The sequence below is a fragment of the Astyanax mexicanus genome, chromosome 2, assembly GCF_023375975.1.
Source record: "Astyanax mexicanus isolate ESR-SI-001 chromosome 2, AstMex3_surface, whole genome shotgun sequence".
NCBI lineage: Eukaryota > Metazoa > Chordata > Actinopteri > Characiformes > Acestrorhamphidae > Astyanax > Astyanax mexicanus.
In genome coordinates this window covers 16,500,278-16,522,375 of record NC_064409.1, presented here as the reverse complement: position 1 = coordinate 16,522,375, position 22,098 = coordinate 16,500,278, and the positions used below count along the sequence as shown (strand labels likewise).

At 37.6% G+C, this 22,098-nt stretch overlaps 1 protein-coding gene across 1 annotated transcript; it reads right to left on the bottom strand.

Annotated features, from left to right (window-relative positions):
* Nucleotides 1-675: 675 nt before the first annotated feature.
* LOC103035489 (shaker-related potassium channel tsha2) lies at nt 676-21,234 on the bottom strand. The gene is made up of 2 exons (XM_022671319.2): nt 17,023-21,234; nt 676-3,575 (listed from the first exon to the last, which is right to left on the bottom strand). The coding sequence occupies exon 1, from the start codon at nt 20,817-20,819 to the stop codon at nt 19,347-19,349; it is 1,473 nt and encodes a 490-aa protein (XP_022527040.2). The 5' UTR covers nt 20,820-21,234; the 3' UTR covers nt 676-3,575; nt 17,023-19,346.
* Nucleotides 21,235-22,098: the final 864 nt, after the last annotated feature.

The window sequence follows — 22,098 nt, the reverse complement described above, 5'->3', positions numbered from 1 at the left end:
AGTGGGTGGTAATGATCGTGACCGACAGAATCTGGCTAGAATTGTCCGTGTGAACAGACAAAGCAACTTTGTCAGACATCCATCACTTCAACATTTCAGTGCAGCAATCTTTGGCTTCCGTGGGACACCATGCATGTCCCAAAAGTCATGGGACACAATAGTAGCTCCTGTCTCATGACATTAGGCATGTCAGTTATGATAATTTTCCAATTTCTCCTTATTTTTCAGAATTAAATAGACTGTATAATGTATAATGTGTTACTGTGCCTTTAAGACAAAACATATTTATATAAAAACTGTCTCTTTTCTGATTGGCTGTCCTATTCTCTGCCTTGTTTAAAAAGCAGTCCTGCTAGACTAAACAGCTTAACTTCTCTCAGATGTATCGGTAGACAAAACAAAAACAATACGTTTTAAATATGGCTTTGTATCATCCCACAAAACCACACTAGAGCTAAACTAACGCATGTGTACACACACAGCAGGCCTCGAGAATGGACAGTGAGGACATGTGGGTCGAACTATTTTAAGGAACATGACAAGTAACTCTAAATTCATGCGACTCTGATGGCAGGATAAACGATGCACTGGTTTAGTAATGATGATGGAACAGTTCTGTGACTGATGAAGTGTTTCCCCAGGGTGAAGAAGCTTCTGGTGAAAATGAAGATCATGACATGACATTGAGGTAGATGCTTTTTTTTTTAACATGACAGGCGATACAGCATTCTGATCTGATCAAATGTTATTTTAAACCATATGAACAATCACAATTAGAAAAACAAAGAAGAAAGAAAGAAAGGTGAATTCTGAAACCCTGCAGCTTTCACTTCGCACTGACACTATGGCTGCGTTCAGACTGCAAACTGCAAATCTGTTTTGTTTCTAATCTCATATCTATTGAAATGATTGTGGACAATGTTCACTATTTAAAAGTGATCAGAGTGGATTTTTGCTTCTTTGCTTTCGCAGTGAGATTGAGGTTGGTGTCAGTAACTAATACCACTACCGTGATGCTTCGCACTGTTCTGTCGCTCTGGATTTGATTAGATTGATGTTTTTTGGTGCATTCGTTCCATTTGTGATTGAAGAAAAAAAGCTCATCAAATTAAAATCCGATTTGAGCATCTAGTCTGAAATGTGTCTCTAAAAACCTGACTATAATCGCATTTCAAACCCCCTCCAAATGTGGCTTGAATCTGATTTGTAAAGATTGTATTGTTTTATGTGTTTTTTTGCTGTTTAGACTATAAAAACTCAATTGTTTTATGTGTTTTTTTGCTGTTTAGACTATGAAAACTCAATCTGGATACAATCTAGGTAAACCAATCTGAATTGTTGAGTTGGCAGTCTGAACAGAACAAAGCCATGTGGTTTGGTTCTAACTAGCAAGCATCTAATTTCATGTAGTTTCAGGCCATCCAGACTATCAAAACTCAATCTGGATACAGTCTAGAAATTCCACAAATTAGATTTGAGTTTGCAGTCTGAACACAGCCTTAGTCTGAGGGGGAAAAGAGAGTGTGAGGCTGTTTCTGCAAATAATATTTACAGTTAGTCTGCAGTTCATCTGTTCTTTCTCTCGCTGTTCCAACAAGGCAAAACAAGTCATGAGAAAGAAGAAACTCATTTAGTAAAAAGAATGCTTAAAAAATAACCTGTCAGCATTTTCATATAAAACATATGATACCTTAAAAAAATATAGATTTAACCATGTTAGCCAGACTGTTTTATCTACGCGCTTGTTGTTCCCACGTTTTCTGATGCTTCTGATGTTTAGATGTTTTAATACACTCATCGTCAAAAAAAGAAAACAGTTGCATCCAGAAGAAATTCTTGGTGGGTAGTCGTACCGCTTTTGTCTTGTAGGAAGACCTGGGGCCCTATTTTAGCTATTTGTAGTGCACCGGTCAATTGCCAGTCAATCGCACAGCTGGAATATAGAGCGTGTCGGTGTGTCTTTGGTATCGTGTGGGCACCAAATATATACCATGTCTCAAAACACGCAAAAGGCATCTACCAATTCTCTGAATTAATCATGGGTGGGTTTTGGGCGTGGCGAGAAATAAACCTATCAGTGTGCCACTTCCCATTTTTCTTTAAGAACCAGGTGAGCTCTGACTTTGGCGCGTTATGTATCTTAACAGTGCGGCCTTTTGTGCGTCTCAGTAGAGGATTCTGACCTGTGTGTTCACACTGTTACACCAGGAATGTTATTTTATTATTTTATCTGTTTATTGTTGAGTTAAAATTCGGGTTTGCGCTCTATAATACATTTTGCAATGCAGGCAAAAGGTGTTAAAATTGACTGTTGATGAGGTGTAAGGTAGCAAAGAGCATCGCGATGTGCCTTGAGCTAGATATTCGGTAGGACCCCTGGTGTCATGGTGTTGGGGGAAATTTTGCACAATGCCAATAATGGTCTTCATTACAGGCATTTTGACAGCCCAACATAATGTCAATATGGTGGTTCACATCCTGGAGTGATATTCTAATAGGACAACTTCTCAAGAGCTTGACTTGAAGACACAGATACTATTCTATGGTCAGAAGCATCGCCAGACCTATCCCCGGATTGTACGGTAAATGTATGGAATGCTATTGGTTGCAGTATCAACACTCCATCTCTACCTTTAAAATTAGCAGGAACTGTGTGTAAATTTTAAGCTGCATGCGATGGATTATCGCAGGACACCATTAGGAACCTCTACAACTCTATGCTGAGAGATCTAGGACGTTGCAGCATTACAGATGCTTTACACACTACCTCTTCTGTATGTGAAGCTTAATAATAAATATGACCAATCCAAAACTTCTTCTTCTGGATGCAACTATTTTTTTTAGATATTGACAAGTGCGAGTTGCTTAACAAAGAGAGAAAATGAAAATGCCTTTTTTATTACTATAATAGTATACTTTTTTTTCTGAGTGCATGCTCTGAATTTCCAAGCATGCAGTATGATTTGGTTTAGCACATGATATGCAATGTTCATATGGGACTATACGTTCTTGATGTGTACCTGTGAGAACATACATGCACACACTTACAGTACATACATACACACACACACACCTAGGCAGACAGCCACACCCAAAGACACACCCACCCACCCACACTCACTCCCGTTATTACAGCATGTTGTTTCCTAAAAGACATCAAGAAAACACGTTCAGTGTCTCATAAAGCATATACGTAGATGATCTGTGATTCAAGTAAATTCTCCTCTACCTCAGTTCAGCATGTCTGTAAGCCACAGGTCGTCCTCAAAGACCTCATTGTCCATCATAGACTCCACTTCAGCACGAAAAGCCCCCCTGTACCAAGATCCGGGGAGGTGCTGTCCATTTCTGAAAGAGCTTTTTCTGCAGGCTTTTGGTCTTGCTTATGGATCTTCTGAACACCAGCGTGCCTGCATTCACATTATTACAGTATTACAGTGTCGTTTTGAAGCGCGAGACCGTGGCCTGGTTGAGGTTGGCGTCAGAGTCGGTGGAGGGGTTGAGGTGGCTGCCGTGTTGGTTTTTTCTTCACTGTGTTGATCTGGAAACCTCTGGGAAAGATCATCTCCATGCTCCTGAAACACAAATTAAAACCAAGCTGTAGTCCAGTATTTTTTTTCACAGATTTTAAAACTGACAACTATACACTGAATAAAAAAAATATATTGGCTCAACTTAGGTCATTCCAGTCATCATTTTGCTTTGGTGGTAAATATATAAAATTTTATTCATATTTTATTCAAAACTAGATGATAATTTAAATCAGTTAAGTTTATTCAACTTAACTGAGTTTTGTTCACACAACAAAATTGCATGCTTAAGGAATTTTGCTTGTATATATATATGTGACCATTAGGATCACAGACAGGTAACTTGCTCTTATAGCCTACAACACTGAGGCCTGGCAATCAGCACATATATTACACTAAAGCAAGCCTAGGTTATGATAGCTTTGGGCAACAGACAACACAAAGATGGTAAGAACAGGATAGACCACACCCAATATGCAAATATATGCCAGGACCCTATGGGAAAGCTGCATAAACCAACTAAAAGTTGGTTGATATTCATTTTTTTTTCATTGGCTCAACAAGCATTTTCAAGTTTTGGGAGTCAACTCTATTCTACACTTTTGGGAGTGTAACTGAATAACCCCAAAATTAATTAAGGGAGGATGAATGGGGTCATGTATCGCGAGAGGGATCCAACAGTCTCCTTTCCTCTGTGATAGCATTGAAGATGGGTCATGGCTGGGTCTTCCGGCATGACAATGACCTGAAACACACAGTCAGGGCAACTAAGGAGTGGCTCTATAAGAAGCATTTCAAGGACCTGAAATGGCCTAGCCGGTCTCTAGACCTAAACCCAATTGAAAATCTTTGAAGGGAGCTGAAACTTAATGTATCTCATTGACAGCCCTGAAACAAAAACGATCTAGAGAAGATCTGCATGGAGGACTGCTACAGTGTGTACAAACTTGGTAAGGAATACAGGAAACATTTAACCTCTGTAATTGCAGATTTTCTGGATGTTTTAAGATTCTGCCTCTCACAGTTGAAATGTGCCTACGATAAAAATGATAGACCTCTCCATTCTTATGGGTGGGACTATTAGGAGTGTATCAAATACTTATTTTCCCCACGAAAGGTTTAGGGTTAACATGAGTCAAGAAAACAAGGCCTAATCCTTAAACCTAGAATTAACCTGGATCTAAAAGAAATTGACCTTAAACTAAAGGTTAGTCTGTGTCTGTGAAATGATTCTTACGTCCTAGTTTTAAGATCAATCTTGGTTTAGGAAACCTAGCCTAGCCTAGATCCTACATTTATGGTTAATCTGTGTTTGAGAAACTTGGCTTAGAACAAATGTCAATAAGTTCACTATGGATCTTAAAACTGGGAAAAGAACACACATATAGAAAGTTTCAGAACAAGTGAAAGTTAAGAAGGTTCTCCCTTCTATGTGTAAACAGGGTACATTATGATATTTGTTGTGTACATGCTTTTTCTCTATGAGGCTAATGTAATAGTTTTATTTATTTTTTGATTGTGTTATGTTGAGTTATAAAAATGTTCTATGCTAAAATATAAACCAACTTAACAACCATCACTATAATATATATCAGCTGTCATCCAAACATTACATAAATGCTACATGTGTAAACAGTTTCATCAGCAACAGAACACACAGTGCTCTTCAGCTCTACATTCAGGCTCTTTTTCTGTCCCAGACAAACAGGATATAGGTTTTTTTTTTATTGCTGCTATTCCGTTGAGAAGATCCACAATGCAACACTGACACAGAACTGTCAGGCAGAGTTAGCGACCTGGCACGCTACAAAATGTTCCCATTGCTCTGGCAAAGAGCAAGAGTGAGAGGCTGTGCTGCCACGACGTGAAGCCATTTTCTCCAGCCTTCTCCTCCGGCAGAGCACAGTCCAGCAATACTGTAGAACACTGCAGCAATACTGTACAATGCTCACTTATATACTGTACAGCATTTTCTGTATAGTGTTTTTTTTTATATACTACTACACTTAAAGCACAACATGTAAACTGATGCAGATTATTTATTTATGGAGCCAAGGTTTACAGTCAGTCAGAGTTTTATAAACTGGGTCACTCTGTGTCTTACAAACTGGAACTAACCCACAGTTTTGGTCATTCTTGGGAACAAGGGCTAGGACCCAAAGTTTAGGGCAAGGCTGGATCTGAGAATGTTTAAGGTCAGTCTGAGTCTTCTAAGTCTTATAAGCTTAGAATCAACCTGGGTCTTGGAATTTATACCTAAATTGTATGTTTAAGGTCAGTAAGAGTCTCACAAACAGCACTTAGACTTAGTTTGATCTTTTTTGTTCTTGGAAACAAGGGCTAGATCCAAAGTTCAAGGCTAGATCTGGACATTTTTACCAAAATTGAGAGACACTAAACCCTAAACCATTATTTTTTCCATTAATAGCTGAAATGTTTTCCTTCAAAGTGAATGAAATGTACAAACCAGTCCTGCTTAAAATTATTACAAACCTAACCTTTGAAAAGCACGTTTATTTTGGTAATTCCTGCCTCTGCAGCACCCTCTAAGGTTCAACTGTGCTATCGACGAAGATGATGCGTCCCTCTACTTTGGTACACAACACCTCAAGCCCCCCACCCCCCCTGATGACGTCCAACCATCAGGGTCTCTCCGCTATCAGAGCTACACTGCTCAGCCCAATCAGCTCTCCCTCCTGCCCTCCCTCTAAACCCATACATCACCCAGTGCCTCTCTCAAACAACCCCTTCCAATGTTTAGCCTTTTTCAAATTTGAGCTGAGGGTGGAGTCAGCCAAAATCAGGGAGTTTAGTTCCCTTTAAGGTCAGTCTGAGTCTCATAAACTGTCTTAATCTGGGTCTAACAACCTGTGAGCAGACTTGCTAGACCTAGAATCAACCTGGGTCTGGGAATTTGAACTAAAATTGTAGGTTTAGGAACAATCTCTGACTTAAACGGAACCACTTTTATATCAAGTTATTCTTAATTTGTTGTAATCTTTGTCTTGGAATTAAGACCTGAATCCAAATTTTGAGTCTATTTAAGACCTATAAACTGAAACCTCAATATTACCATTAATCAAAGTCTGGGATTCCTTTTTTTAGAGCCAGTTTACACTTAAACCTAGATCATTCCTAATAGGAATCTCCATTGTTACCTAAATAAATCTATTAAATAAAAACACTGTACCGCTGATGTACAACATCATACAATTCATCTTCCAAATCTTACGCATCCAGGCACAGAACCCATTGGACACACAGAGACACAAGTTGGGCAGTAACAGAGGTCCAAAGGATCAAATGAATGACCTTCCGGTCTCAGGCCTTCTTTTCCAACCTTTAGATCACAGCTAGCTTCCCCACATGACTAGGCTCAAACTGTGTCCGGGAAACCGGCGCCCATATCCGTTATTCTATCAGCACAACCCAACCGTATGCTTTACACTGACACTGCACAACTGCGGCTGTCTTATTTATATACTTGGTAACAGGATTCTTAATCTCATATTGCCTTTCTAATGATCTCTGATAAATATAGTATCAGTGGTATACATTAGTATATTAGTATACATTTACATGAATGATAAATCTGATACATTAATTGACCCAGAGCCTATTGGAAATGTATTATGTTATGCAATCAGATTTCCAGACACCCCAGCAATACGATTCAGTGCCACTACCGAGAGGTCACCACTGCCACTGTGTTCCATGTTCCAGCCATGTGCTGTAACACAATACAATGCCACAAATGCCGCAAACGAGTCGGCCACTATACGGCCAGTGTTATTGTCGCAGCATCACCAGGGCAGCGGGGACAACAAAACAATTGTGGTGCATGGAAATACAGCCGACAGGCGTGGGGTGTTAGGGGGTCAGTACAGGTTAAGCGTAACACATTTGGAACTCACATGCTGGTAATTCATCATGTGTAAGTGCCTTAAGTCCCCGGATTATGAAGGAATCAATGTATCCACAGCTTGAAATAACCTGCCCTTTTGGCCAGAGTGAATTTGTCAGTCATGTTAAGTGGTAGAGGGGTGTCATATGGAAGGTGTGGGAGGGATGGGGGGGGCGTGGTTTTGGTACAATGTGACTTTTTGTCTTTTTCCATTCTGGTTAACAGATTTAGTTTAATATCTATAGTAATAAGTAATACTATAACTGCACTGTTGCTGTTTTAAATACTGTAGTCAGCAATATATTCTATGTATGTGAATTAGCATTATAGCTATATGGATAAAAGCACTGGAATACCCGAGTAGTACCTGAGTAAATCTATACTGTTAAAGTAAGGCTTGATTAGGATTAAGGGTGGAACAATACAGTATTGTATCAATATTGTGATATATAATACATTTACAATTAGGGATGTTCCAGTCGCTAATAACGATATTATACCATGAAATATTGTGCCCATATCACCCACCCCGAATTATCGCACCAGGGTACCACTTTTCTGCTGTTCTTATTTCCCATTATATATCTATTAGAGACAGTTTATATCTGTCCAGTATCATTTATATTACTTTAATCCTGGATATACATAGATATATGGAGTATAGCAATATTAGTATCATGACATTCTGGATCAGTGACTTCTGTTACAAATCCAAAAAAGAATTTTTGTATTTTTTATCTCAATTTGGGGTGTGTCATATCATATTGTATGCAATAAAAATACTAATAATTGTGTTGCAGAAGTATATTCTTAAAATATATGTATTTTTTATTTCAGTTTTTGGTCATATCACCAAGAGTATCGCTATCGCAAAATCGAAAATACCATGCAATATCGTGATATTATTTTAGGGACATATCGCCCACCCCTAGTTTTTTGTCCCCTAGTCTTATTGTGTCATATTAATATATATGGCATCAAATAGGCTTGCTAAAGTTATTGCTTTATTACTCCATGTGGTGGCGATGTAATCAATCAAATGAATATGGAAACCCTGTGGTGAAGAATATTGGTTGTCAAATTCTGTGAAACTGACACCAATAAAGTTGTCATGTTACACAGTAACATAGTTTCACAGTGCAGCCAATAAACTGTTCTATTATCTGAGAGGCTCCTCATAATGGCTGCTGGTTTATCTAACAGGGGCAGATTATATTTAATTACCACATTAGGCATGCAGAGATATATCTGGCAACCAAAAAAGTAAAAGCATAATAAGAATAATAATAATAGTGTATTAAGGAAAATAAATGTTTGCAAAGGCAGAATTAAGCTTTTTTGTGCGGTTTCAGCCAAAAATTGAATTTTAATTGCATTCCTACCCTACATTTTTACTGTATGGTAATGCCATAACATGTAAGATAACTACCTTCTGTTAAAATCTGACATAATGTACTGTATTTTTTTAAATTGCAATATATAAAGTTTAAAATACAAAAAAAGTGTATTACAATGTAATTTTTTTCTTGGTTTTTGCTTATTTAGCAACATTTATTTTATTTATTTATCCTCATCAGTAACACAGATGCTGTTAAGTATCGTAAAAAAGGAATTGTCTTTTGATATATCGAGTATCGCAGATATTGTGATATCATCCTTATCGCAGGGAACATATTGTGAAAATATTGACAAACATTTGTACAGAACATAAAGCACAAATCAGACATTCACTGTATATACGCTATGATCTGACTGTAGCCAACAACAGAAAGCACATTGACCAGCATCACCTGCAAGGTCATGCTTATAAAAAGCTTATAACATGACAGTGATGATAAACATCATTTAAAATTAATCGAGCAGTCCAGGACCTATATCTTGTCTTCATAAATATACATTTATATTTATGGCGTATATCTGACACTCTTATCCACCTCGATCTATATTTGAGTCATGTTACACAGGTAGGTCAATGCATAAAGGTTTAATGGTCATTAATCAATAGCTGCTTTCAGCATTCTGGTGGAAAAGCAGGACAGTTGTAAGCTGGGGGAAGCAGAGCGTGGGCGGTTGGTGTTCGTACACTGTGACTTTTCATCTTTCTCCTCCCTCAGCACCTGATTCAGACCACAAACGCTTCACACTCTCCACGCATGCAGAAACACACAGCAATCAATACTGCAGTGCGGCGTTTTCCCAATCCACGTCCTCTCACACACACCTCTGACTCAACTCATCAGCTAATTACCAGCCTTTCAAGAGGTAAGAACGGCTGTGTTCGTGCAGGGACGGCCACAGTACATAGAACAGCATTTATAACCATGATTTATACAGCGTACTATATATATATATATATGCACTATATAGATCACTTTCTTTGATTATACCTCTGGAATATAATCAAGAGGAAGATGGATGATCAAAAGCGACCAAACCAAGGAGTGACATAAAGTTATCCAAAAGCAGTGTGCAAGACTGGTGGAGGGGAACATGCCAAGATGCATGAAAACTGTGATTAAAACCAGGCTTATTCCACACCATTCCATATTAATGAGCCACAAACTGAGATATTACAAACATTACAAGAATTTTAGCAGATTAGTAACAAAAATCAATGTTTCAGAATGTCATGATACTAACAATGCAGTCTAAATATCTCCATATATCCATGATTAAGGTAAAATGAATACTGGATACTAAACAGATATAATCTGTCTCTAGTAGATATATAATAAGAAATTAGAATAGTGTGATTTTTTCTTTTGATAAAAACAGCACAATATTTTAGGGTATAATATCATTCACAATAATCAAAATTGTTGGCGATAAAAATAATTGCGTACGATACGATATGGCACACCCCTAGTTAAGATATTACTTGACCATTTAACAATGGTTATTACTGCTGTATGTACTGTTAATTAATGTACCCTTATTGTAAAGTGTTACCAAGTATTTTACTATTCAGTAATTTGCACTGGATGTCAATGCCCAATATATCTACAACATAATTTTCACAAAACTGTACTCTTTTGGGAATCATCCCTCCAGAAACTAAACCACTTCCACACACACCACACACACACACACACACACACGCTCCAAAGCAGCCACAAAATATCTTCTATATCTATATAGAATGGTTTAGAATAAATCGATAATGATGATATATTGCCCAGATATATTGAATCTTTGTGTTTTATCTGTGCTGAGTTCAGGCAGAAAGTGTATCTAAACAGGGCTGTTTGTTTTTCAGTGCGCAGCTCGTTCCTCCCTCACCTTCAGATTGCTGCAGGTCTGTCTGGCACAGGTTCTGTGCTTCATTGACTTTCATGAAATGAAGGGCCTTCAGACTGCAGAAATATGCCCTCTATCAAATTATGTAATTTCGGTCTAGGGTCTCTTGCATAATGCCCTTCAGAGAGTTGCACCCAGCGTAAATCCAATAAATGAAACCCGTCCCATTAAACAGGCCGAGCTCACCCACTTAATATTGTTTTATTTACTCCTACAACCCCATCGTATGCTGTATGATTTGGGCAGTAACTGGCTGTGGAGCCGCAACAACAAGATCTACGCATCTTCCTGACAACTGATATATGGCAGATATATGTCGAGTTAAGATATGTGACACATACTGGACTATGTTGTTAGTTTCCATTTTATCCAACATATAGTATATGACAATGGTACTGAAATATATGTAGCATTTGGCAAATATTGGACATATATTTTAGATATATTTTGTATATCAACATACAAAGGTAACATATATATCAAGCAATATATGTAGAATGTAGGTTTTAAGTTATTTCAAGTTATTTAGTTATCTGATTGTATTTCTATTGGCCCATCCAGATTCAAAAAGGAAAAAAAAAGGAAAAATTAAGACAGCAATATATAATATATATAATCTGGTAATCAAGCTAAGCTGAACTAGAAGTTATCCAAAAGCAGTGTGTAAGACTGGTGGAGGAGAACATGGCAAGATGCATAAAAACTGTGATATTGATTTCTGAACTCTTTAAACTTTATGAATATGATCTTGTTTTCTTTGCATTATTTGAGGTCTGAATATTTCTCTGCATATTTTTTATTATTTTTGCCATTTCTCATTTTCTGCAAATAAATGCTCTTAATGACAATATTTTTATTTGGAATTTGGGAGACATGTTTTCCATAGTTAATAGAATAAAACAACAATGCTCATTTTTCTCAAACATATCCCTATAAATAGCAAAATCAGAGAAACAGAATCTGAAGTGGTCTCTTAATTTATTTTCCAGAACTGTATATACAATATGTATATGGGCAACATTTCAAACTGATATTTGCTGAGGTACTTATTTAATGCTGGAAAAGGCCAAAGTGACTTTACCCTACAATTGGCTGACTCTGGTCATGCAACTTTAACAAGATCCATTGATTTAAGCTAATTGCTTTTTATTTGTTTATTTATTTATTATACTGGAGTGTCTAGTCTCTCTGTGTAAGTTATAAAAATGTATATCTGCATCAACATTGGAATATGTATACATGTGTAATATATATATATATATATAATAAAGAAATTTCAATATAGAGTATGCCTACATCGCAATCAATATAATAATATTATAATGTTACAAATATATGTCAAAAAGCTGTAAAAAAAACTGTACAATTCTTACAGTCAACTTATTCATTTTATTCATTTATTATTTGATTTATATATATAAATAATAAATGAATAAAATGTTGATATATATATATATATATATATATATATATATATATATATATATATATATATATATATATGATGGGTTTTTTTGTATATAGTTATTGGCAGTATTGGCAGTTTGTGTTCAGCCAGAGATGTCATCAACTAAAGTGCATCAGCTTGTGTGGAAACGAGCTCTGCAGTCATTCTCTTTATACTAGGCCTCAAACAGTTCTCCCTGGTATACAGAATGTTTACCAGAGCCAACATTTACTTTCATGTCAATCCCAGCCTCCTCCTGACACATCTATCCTCAATTATTCAGAATATCCTCCTAACCACTAATTAGACACTATTTACACAAAATTAAAAACAGGGCTGTGCTTAAATCTTTTAGTTTCTTATAGTAGCTGTTTTTTTGTATGCATACAGATATACTGAGGAGCCATACAGTACATTAACATTCCGGTCAGGCTGTAAGAAAGTGCTACAGTGCTACAGTGCTACAGTGCGTGCGTTAGTGTGTGTCTGAGAGTGTGTGAGTGTGTGTGCTCATATTCTGTATCTGGAGAAGACCTGATCTCAAGGTCATCAAGCCAAGCGTTCAGGATGGAGCCTTTTCATCCTTGAGAAAAATATCAGGCTACCTCAGCAACCTCCACGCATAACCACACCACCCCTGCATTGTTCCGCGTACGTGTTAAGAGCGTGCGCATTGTGTGTGCGGAAGAATGCTTTACGTTAACTGTTTAATTTACCTAATAATGGGTTTAATTCGCTTAAATCAGATCTAACTGCATGTTCTTGTTCTCAGGCTGCTGCATTCCTGTGAATAACTGTAAGACTGCCTCCTGCTTCAGTGACTGAGTCTGAGCTCAGGTCTCTAGTGGTGGCTGAGGGTACTGCACCTGCACAGTGCTGCAGTGAGACTGCTAGTGGTTATGAAATAGATTGCAAAACAGGAAAAAGAAAAATGGGGTGAATGAGGTTATTTTATGTGCTGAACCATTTTTATTTATCCTAGTTTGTTTAAAAGCTTTAACATTATTCATGCATATGTTTGCTACTTTAATTTAGTTGTATGTGTTATATAAACATACACTGTCTGTTACTATATTTTACACTGTTATTAAATTTTACCATCCTTATGTTCTTATATACAATAAATCTCCCTATTTTACACTGCTATTACATTCTACCGTCCCTATATTCCTATATACAACCATTCCTATTTTCTTTTATACAATAAATCTCTATAGTTTACACTGCTATTACATTCTACCGTCCCTATATTACTATATACAGCCATTTCTATATTCTTATGTACAATAAATCTCTATATTTTACACTTCTATTACATTCTACCATACCCATATTCCTATATACAACCATTCCTATATTCAAATATACAACAAATCTCTATATTTTATATTTCTATTACATTCTACCATACCCATATTCCTATATACAACCATTCCTATATTCAAATATACAACAAATCTCTATATTTTACACTTCTATTACATTCTACCATCCCTATATTCCTATATACAACCATTCCTATATTCATATATACAATAAATATGTATATTTTACACTTTTATTAAATTCTACCATCCCTATATTCCTATATACAACCATTCCTATATTCTTATAGTCATATAGGCAGTAACTGGCTGTGGAGCTGCAACAACAAGATCTACGCATCTTCCTGACAGACAACTGATATATGGCAGATATATGTAGAGTTAAGATATGTGACACATACTGGACTATGTTGTTAGTTTCCATTTTATCCAACATATAGCATATGACAATGGTACTGAAATATATGTAGCATTTGGCAAATATTGGACATATATTTTAGATATATTTTTTGTATATCAACATACAAAGGTAACATATATATCAAGCAATATATGTAGAATGTAAGTTTTAAGTTATTTCAAGTTATTTAGTTATCTGATTGTATTTCTATTGGCCCATCCAGATTCAAAAAAGAAAAAAAAGGAAAAATTAAGACAGCAATATATAATATATATAATCTGGTAGTCAAGCTAAGCTGAACCAGAAGTTATCCAAAAGCAGGGTGTAAGACTGGTGGAGGAGAACATGGCAAGATGCATAAAAACTGTGATATTGATTTCTGAACTCTTTAAACTTTATGAATATGATCTTGTTTTCTTTGCATTATTTGAGGTCTGAATATTTCTCTGCATATTTTTTATTATTTTTGCCATTTCTAAATTTCTGCAAATAAATGCTCTTAATGACAATATTTTTATTTGGAATTTGGGAGACATGTTTTCCATAGTTAATAGAATAAAACAACAATGCTCATGCTTATATACAATAAATCTCTATATTTAACACTTCTATTACATTCTACCGTCCCTATATTCTTATATATTATTTAACCCTATATTTTACACAGTTATTATATTTGACCATCCCTATACTTCTATATATGTTCCCATCTCTATGTTTTAAACCGCTATTATATCCTATCATCCATATATTCTTATACACTACTTGTTCCTATATATTTCACATTTATTAAATTGTATCATTCCTATTATTTTTATATTTTACACTGCTATTATATTTTTCCATCCCTATACTTCTATACTATATTTTACAATTCTATTACATTCTACTGTCCCCATATTCCTATATACAACCATTCCAATATTCTTATATACAATACATGTCTAACTGCTATTTTAGTCTACCATTACTATATTCTTATATATTGCTATGTTTTACACTGTTATTATATTCAACCATCCCTATACTTATATATTTTTCCCATCTCTATATTGTACACTGTTATCATGTTCTATCATCCATATATTCTTATACACTACCTGTTCCTATATATTCCACACTGTTATTAAATTGTATCATTCCTATTTTTCTTACATACAATAAGTTTTTTTTATATTTTTTTAAACTGCTATTATATTCTACCATCCCTATACTTCTATATATTTCCCATCTCTATATTTTACACTGCTATTATATTCTACTATCCCTATATTCCTACATATTACTTATCCCTATATTCCACACTGTTATTAAATTTAACATCTATATTTTTTTCATTTCTATTATATCCTACCATCCCTATATTGCAGTGTTATTAAACTGTACCATCCCTATATTCTACACTGCTATTATATTCTACCATCTCTAATTTCTTATATACTACCCATCCCTATATTTTACTCTGCTATTATATTCTAACATCCCTAATTTGTGTTAATAAGTTGTACCACTACTATATTTAACACTGCAATTATATTTTATCATCCATATATTTTAGTGTTAAGTTCTTTCTATTGTGTACATTTAGTGTATATATTTTTATTCGATTTTCTTCTTTTTATGTTATTTGGCAACTGTTGCCTCAGCTTATGGTTTATTAATCTATTTTAAATTGTATTGTTTAATGTGATCAGTCAGTCATCAAAGCATTTCCCTGCAAGTTGTACCATGTATGACTGTCTCTATCTGACAAATATTTATTCATTTCTAATTTATTCATTCAATGTTTTATCCACTTCTACCTGGTCTAGGCTGTAGTGGTTCAGGGGGCCACATACATAAACACTGTGTAAAAGGCAGGATTATAAGCGGAAAAGAATTACACCAGTATTATTTACATCGTTTTTGTTGTTATTTTATGTGTTGTACCTACAATCCTACACCAAAGGCCAGATCTAACTCTCTAACTATGCTGCGCTTCAGTATGCAGGTAACATTACTGGTACCTTAAAGAGACCCAACCCTATTTTTTCTCATCTTTCTGTAGAATGGACTAGTAAAGACTGCCATCTAGTGTTACAAACGATCCATTTTAATGATTATGCATCATATTTATAATTATAGACCAAAATCGAAGAGATTATACTGATTTTGCAGGAGTAACTATCTACCTACCTTCCCAGGTGGTTTCAGCATATGGCAACAGACTTATATACAGAATAATATAAATTATATATATATATATATATATATATATATATATATATATATATATATATATATATATTGTTTCAGTATTATTGTTGCAATGTGCACATGCACAATAGTCCCATTATAGGGTGTGTAATGTTTTTTTGTTTTTTGTTCAATGTCAATGTTTTATATATTATATTTTATATACTAATATACTGTTCTGCTTAATATAAAAGGACAATTCACACTAATCTTACCTACCAGATGATAGAATATTTTCCATCCTGTATCATTCATTTTCCTTCCATATTAAATACATACAGGGCAGATACTATTAATACCTGTTGTTTGACATTTTGGATTAATGACATTTCTCTACTTATATATATATATTTATATATCTTTACATTTAATTTTAGTTTTACTTTTGTTTATGAATATGATTTATACATTTAGTTGTATTGAATACGTTTTAACGTGTCCACTTATCCATCTATGTTAAATTAATTTTAATGCTTTAACTTTTTGTCCCTTTTTTATTATTTTCTAAGGCTTTTACAGTTTACTTTTATTGTTAATTGTTTTAAGTTTATTTTTTTATTTTCTGTCCCTTTATGTTTTAATTGCTCACCTGGCTTGAAAATAAGGGTTATCTCCACATATTCCAGAGTAAAAATAAAGGTTTATTGATTAATGGATTGAAATCTGGCTGACGTTAGGCATGCTTTCAACAGGTTCATGTTTATCAGCTCCAGAGTGTCCTATTGGCATTCTATTGGCTGTATGTCTCTACTTTTTTACGTCTGTGATGGCAATGGTTGCAACAAACTTAAAACTTAGCTGAAATCAGTATTCATTCATTTAGAAGGGCGGTCAACAAACTTTTGAGCAGTATATATATATAAGCACAGTAACACATTGCTCACCTTGCTTTATATTGCAGAAACCTCCTCCACCATCTCCTGTTGGAGAGCAGAGAGTGGGTGCAGTTGCTGAAGCAGTTTTTGCAGAGCCGTAACCAGAAGAAAATTGCACATATTTCCGTACTCCCATCTTGCCTATTGACATCCACTGATTGGCTGCATGCAGCTCCTCCTAATCCAGCCAGTCCAGCCAATAGGACTCCCTCCCAGTCTGAGCTCCTCGTGCCACAGTCTAGTGCCAGTTCTCCTCACCATTGTCCTGCTCCTGCTTTGGAAATACCAATTCCAACGTTGCCAAATCCCTTTTTTGTTGTTTTAAACCAGTAGCAGAGTAGATCTCTGTATGCAGTAGATGATTTCCCCCAAGATCAAGCAAGGAAATGGTGTCATCACATGTCATAAGTGGTGCCATCATTTTTTTTTTTCGTTTGCTTTCTGTACAAACCAACCAATCAACCGACCCCCAATCCAACCCAACCTATACAATCCCACCACCCCACCATCCTCCCTTCCCAGTCTCCTTGAAGAAAACAGATTGAGAGAAAGACCTATTGAATTGTAGTCCAGAGTAGTCAGCATGACGTTTTCACTAGTTTCGCTACTTCCCAAAAGGAGCCAAGACTAGACGACAGTGTTCTTGTCAGTTCCTTTCATCAGACATTGACATTGCAGACAATGCAATGTTGGTAGGGGTTCTCTAGCTGCCAAATAGATATATATATATGCTCTACTCATCTCCTTTCATTTTGTATCTACATTACGTTAGTCGGCATTATGAAGCAGCACAATTAGAAGCGACAAACCCACCTTTGCTGTTTTGTACGTGAACGAAAAACAACAATAATTTAAGGCAACAAAACTGCCTGATGTCAAGAAATCCAGAACAGTCTGGTAGGTTGCTATAGAAACACATTTTTGCCCCCCCAAATCCTCTCATCTCTGCCCACTAGATGGAGCTCTCGGTTCAGAAACGTAACCCAACAGCCCGCAGGTCTAAGGCGCACGTTTGTAATCACTAAGTTTAAGCATTTTGTCCAAGAAAACATCCAAAGCATCCAAAGCAACCCCTGTGTCAAAATGAACATTAGAGAATATCTCTGTCATATTTTGGCATAGCTGGAACAGAGTGATAATTAAGAATGGGTCAACACTGGAGGCTGGAGAATGATTGTGATTGAAGTGATGAAGTATACCCTAAATAAATGAGGCTGGTGGGACTCACCTTGGGGCAATAAAGGTGCTCAAATGGAAGCAATTAGATTAAATTAGATTGACGATGAAAATCATAAACCAGTTCTCTATATATTTGGGGTTACAAAGCTGATGCAGATATTCTGCCTTCTGTTTCTGATTCTTATTCTGACCAAAACACACGAGTGCAGGTTTGACAGCTATGTTGAAAATAATGATAATGATGGTGATGATGATGATGATGATGATGATGATGATGATCATGATGGTATCATGTTGGTAAGATGAAGATGGGCACAGTGAAATGTTGTGCATTTCCCAAAATCAGTCTATGATGCCATGACTGACTTACACCATCCCTGACATTATTCCAGACTCTCACCATCTCAGCCATGACTAATCAGTGACCACCAAAAACAGGGGGCACCTTGGCTATTCTAGTGGCCTTGCAATTGCAGTTGCAATGCCCACAGGTACAAAAATAAGAAAAGAAATTATAAATACTTGTGTATATATGTCAGATATATTGGTCCTATCATCTCCCTTAGGCAAATCAAATGTAAACTTTGAAAAAACCCCAGAAAAAAAAACGAGGCTAATAACAATAATTAAATATTACTAAGATTACGCAAGTAAAGTGCTAATTCCTGCAAGGTTGGGCTTGGCTGCTTGACAGTATTGTTTTCTAAGTTTATTCAACTATATATATATATATATATATATATATATATATATATATATATATATATATATATGGATATATAGGTCTCTATTTGAGGCTGGCGACAGTCACAACCCCCCACTCACCCCCAATGTCCCACCTCCTCGTGCACTTTGATACCGATGGTCGCCAATATGGCAGACAAGTTTGTAGAAAACAAGAAAAACAAATAAACATAAACCAAAAGCAAGACAATCATCCACTTCCGCGTCTTATTCCATGTTTTTGCTGCGACACGCTTGGACACCAGAGCTCAGCCAAATGGACTCAAACTGGAGCGCAAAGAGAGGCAGGAGGGATGAAGAAATTCATGGAGAGTCAGTTGTGCCACCAGTGCACACTCTGTAGTTTTTCTTTGTTTGTTTGTCTTTTTTCTCTCTTCTCTTTTTTTTTGCTTTCTTTAGCCCCCCCAAAGTCACACGTCTGTGAGCTTTCCAGTGTACGCCTTGTGAGGGCTGCAGTTTGTGTACTTGATCGAGTCTGCATCTTCTGACTCAGCGTACTCAGACTTGGTGAGGGAAGGCCTGCTCGAGCTCTTCCTGAGTTCACCGAACGATGATGACTGTTGCTGTTGCTGCTGCTGACCACATGTTACATGAGTGTATTGCAACTGCTCCTCGTGCTCTGTCTCCCTGTGGTAGAAGTAGTTGAAGTTGGACACAATTACAGGAACTGGTAGTGCAATCGTCAACACACCAGCGATGGCGCAAAGAGAGCCCACAATTTTGCCCCCAATAGTCACTGGGCACATGTCCCCGTAACCCACAGTGGTCATAGAGACCACAGCCCACCAGAAGGCATCCGGGATGCTGCTGAAACCAGATGCCGGGTCGTCAGTCTCTGCAAAGTACACAGCACTGGAGAACAGAATAACCCCAATGAAGAGGAAGAAGATGAGCAGGCCCAGTTCCCGCATGCTGGCTTGTAGGGTCTTGCCAAGGATCTGCAGGCCTTTGGAGTGTCTTGACAGCTTGAAGATGCGGAACACGCGCACCAGTCGGATGACCCTGAGGATGGCCAGAGACATGGCCTGCTGCCCGCCATTGCCCTGGTGTTCAGCCAGCTCCAGTCCGAGTGTGATGAAGTAGGGCATGATGGCCACAATGTCGATGGTGTTCATGATGTTTCTGAAGAAGGCCGCCTTACTAGGGCATGCCAGGAAGCGCACTAGCAGCTCAAAGGAGAACCACACAATGCACAATGTCTCCACCACGAAGAAGGGGTCTGTGAAGGGGTTGGGCGGTGGTGGCAGAGGCGAGTCAGCACGGCCAGTTGCGTTCCAGGCTGCCCGCTCTTCCTCACGTGCCCTTCCATCATCCCGGAACTCGGGCAGTGTCTCCAAACAGAAGATGACAATAGAGATGAGGATGACCAGTACGGAGACGATGGCGATGGCCCGAGCTGGGCTGGAACTTTCCGGGTACTCAAAGAGAAGCCAGACCTGTCGCTGGAACTCGTTCTCAGGCAGCGGCCTTTCCTCTTCTTTGATGAAGCCCTCGTCCTCCTTGAAGTTGTCGATGACCTCCTCACCTAACTCGTAGAAGCGAATCTCCTCCATGAACACGTCCACTGGCACATTGACAGGCCTCCGCAGCCTGCCGCCTGATTGGTAGTAGTAGAGGATGGCATCAAAGCTGGGGCGGTTGCGGTCGAAGAAGTACTCATTCCTCAGCGGGTCGAAGAAACGCATCCTCTTCCTCGGGTCACCCAGCAAGGTGGAAGGGAACTGCGCCAGGGTCTTGAGCTGCGTCTCGAAGCGCAAGCCCGAAATGTTGATGACCACCCGCTCGCAGCACTCCTGGTCCGCTCTCTCAGGCTCATGGGCATCTGGGGACAGGGCAGCAAGTGCCACGGTCTCGTCGAGGTTCTCCGCGGGCACCACGGTCATCTTTGTGACCCCCCCCCTCCCCTCCCCACCCCCTTGAGGGCAAGGCGCACCGGCGCGCCTGGACTAGAGAACCCTCACAGCGCCTCGCCTTTATCCCTGCGTGCGCTCCCTTTCGTGAGGGGGGCAAACAACCGGTAAATCCGAGGGGTCTGTTGCGCGCGTCTCACTCTCTCTGTGTCTCGCGCGTCACTCTCGCTTTCGCGCGCGTGTTGTTGTTGCTCTTGTTGTCCGTCTCTTGCGCATTCTTTACTCCTTCACAGGTGGCACGCGCGCTTTTTCCACCGCTTTCTGTTGCTGCTTGGTTTTTCTTTTGTTTTCTTTCCTTCTTTCTTTCTTTGCTCCTTCTTTCTCTCTCTCTTTCACTCTCGCTCTTCTACTCCCACCCTCGTTTCCCTCCCTCCGCACGCGGGCTGTCTGGAACCGCTGGCACGCTCGCGCCTTTTTAAAGCAGGCGTCTCGCCCTCCCCGCGCGGTGACGTGGAAGCGCGGACACACACACACACAAACACACACACACACTGAGACACGAGAGCACGCTTCGGATTTATAGCGAACACGAACTGAATAGAAAACGTTCAGCTCGTTTTCCTGACTTTTTATGTTTATCTAAAAAAAAAAAGACAAATGTTTGTGATTTGAAAGAGAGGCGGTTCCTGGCTGAAACCTGTGGCTTCAACACTACAAAATATAGAATAAATCCCAGGAATACATTTTTATTTCTACATAAATATGTTATTTATGTTCAGAACATTAAAGAAAGAAGAGAATAGTAATTGTATTAAAATGAGCAGCCTCCACAACGTTCAGGAGGCTACATATAACAGGTTTCACAGAACTCATTAATACAGCTAAAACAGACTACTATATCACACTATCATGTTTTATATTTTATGTGACATAAAATACTGAAGGGTTGGGCCGTTACACTAACAAAAAAATATTAATTATGAACTTCCATTGTTCGTTTGAAAATATACATATTAAATTGTGAGAATAAAAAATTACAGGACTGTAAAAAAAATCCAAAAACGCCCAGAAAACCAATTAAAATATGTTCCGGATTTTACAACTTAGAATATTTAATCCTTCAAGTTTCTGGGTGTTTCTATATATTTTTTAACATCCATTTTATTTACTATTTTTAGTTTAATGCCAGCTGATAATCCAGAAAAAAATACCCTCTCCTTAACAAGCTCTTGACCAGTATTGGGTATGTTTATTTCCTTATTTATTTGTTTCTGTATGACCAGCTGGTCTTAAGCTGTATTTTTTAGCAGGG

Excerpts from the sequence above, each read along its gene's own strand:
- LOC103035489 (XM_022671319.2), bottom strand. The coding sequence starts at position 20,819 with ATGACCGTGGTGCCCGCGGAGAACCTCGACGAGACCGTGGCACTTGCT.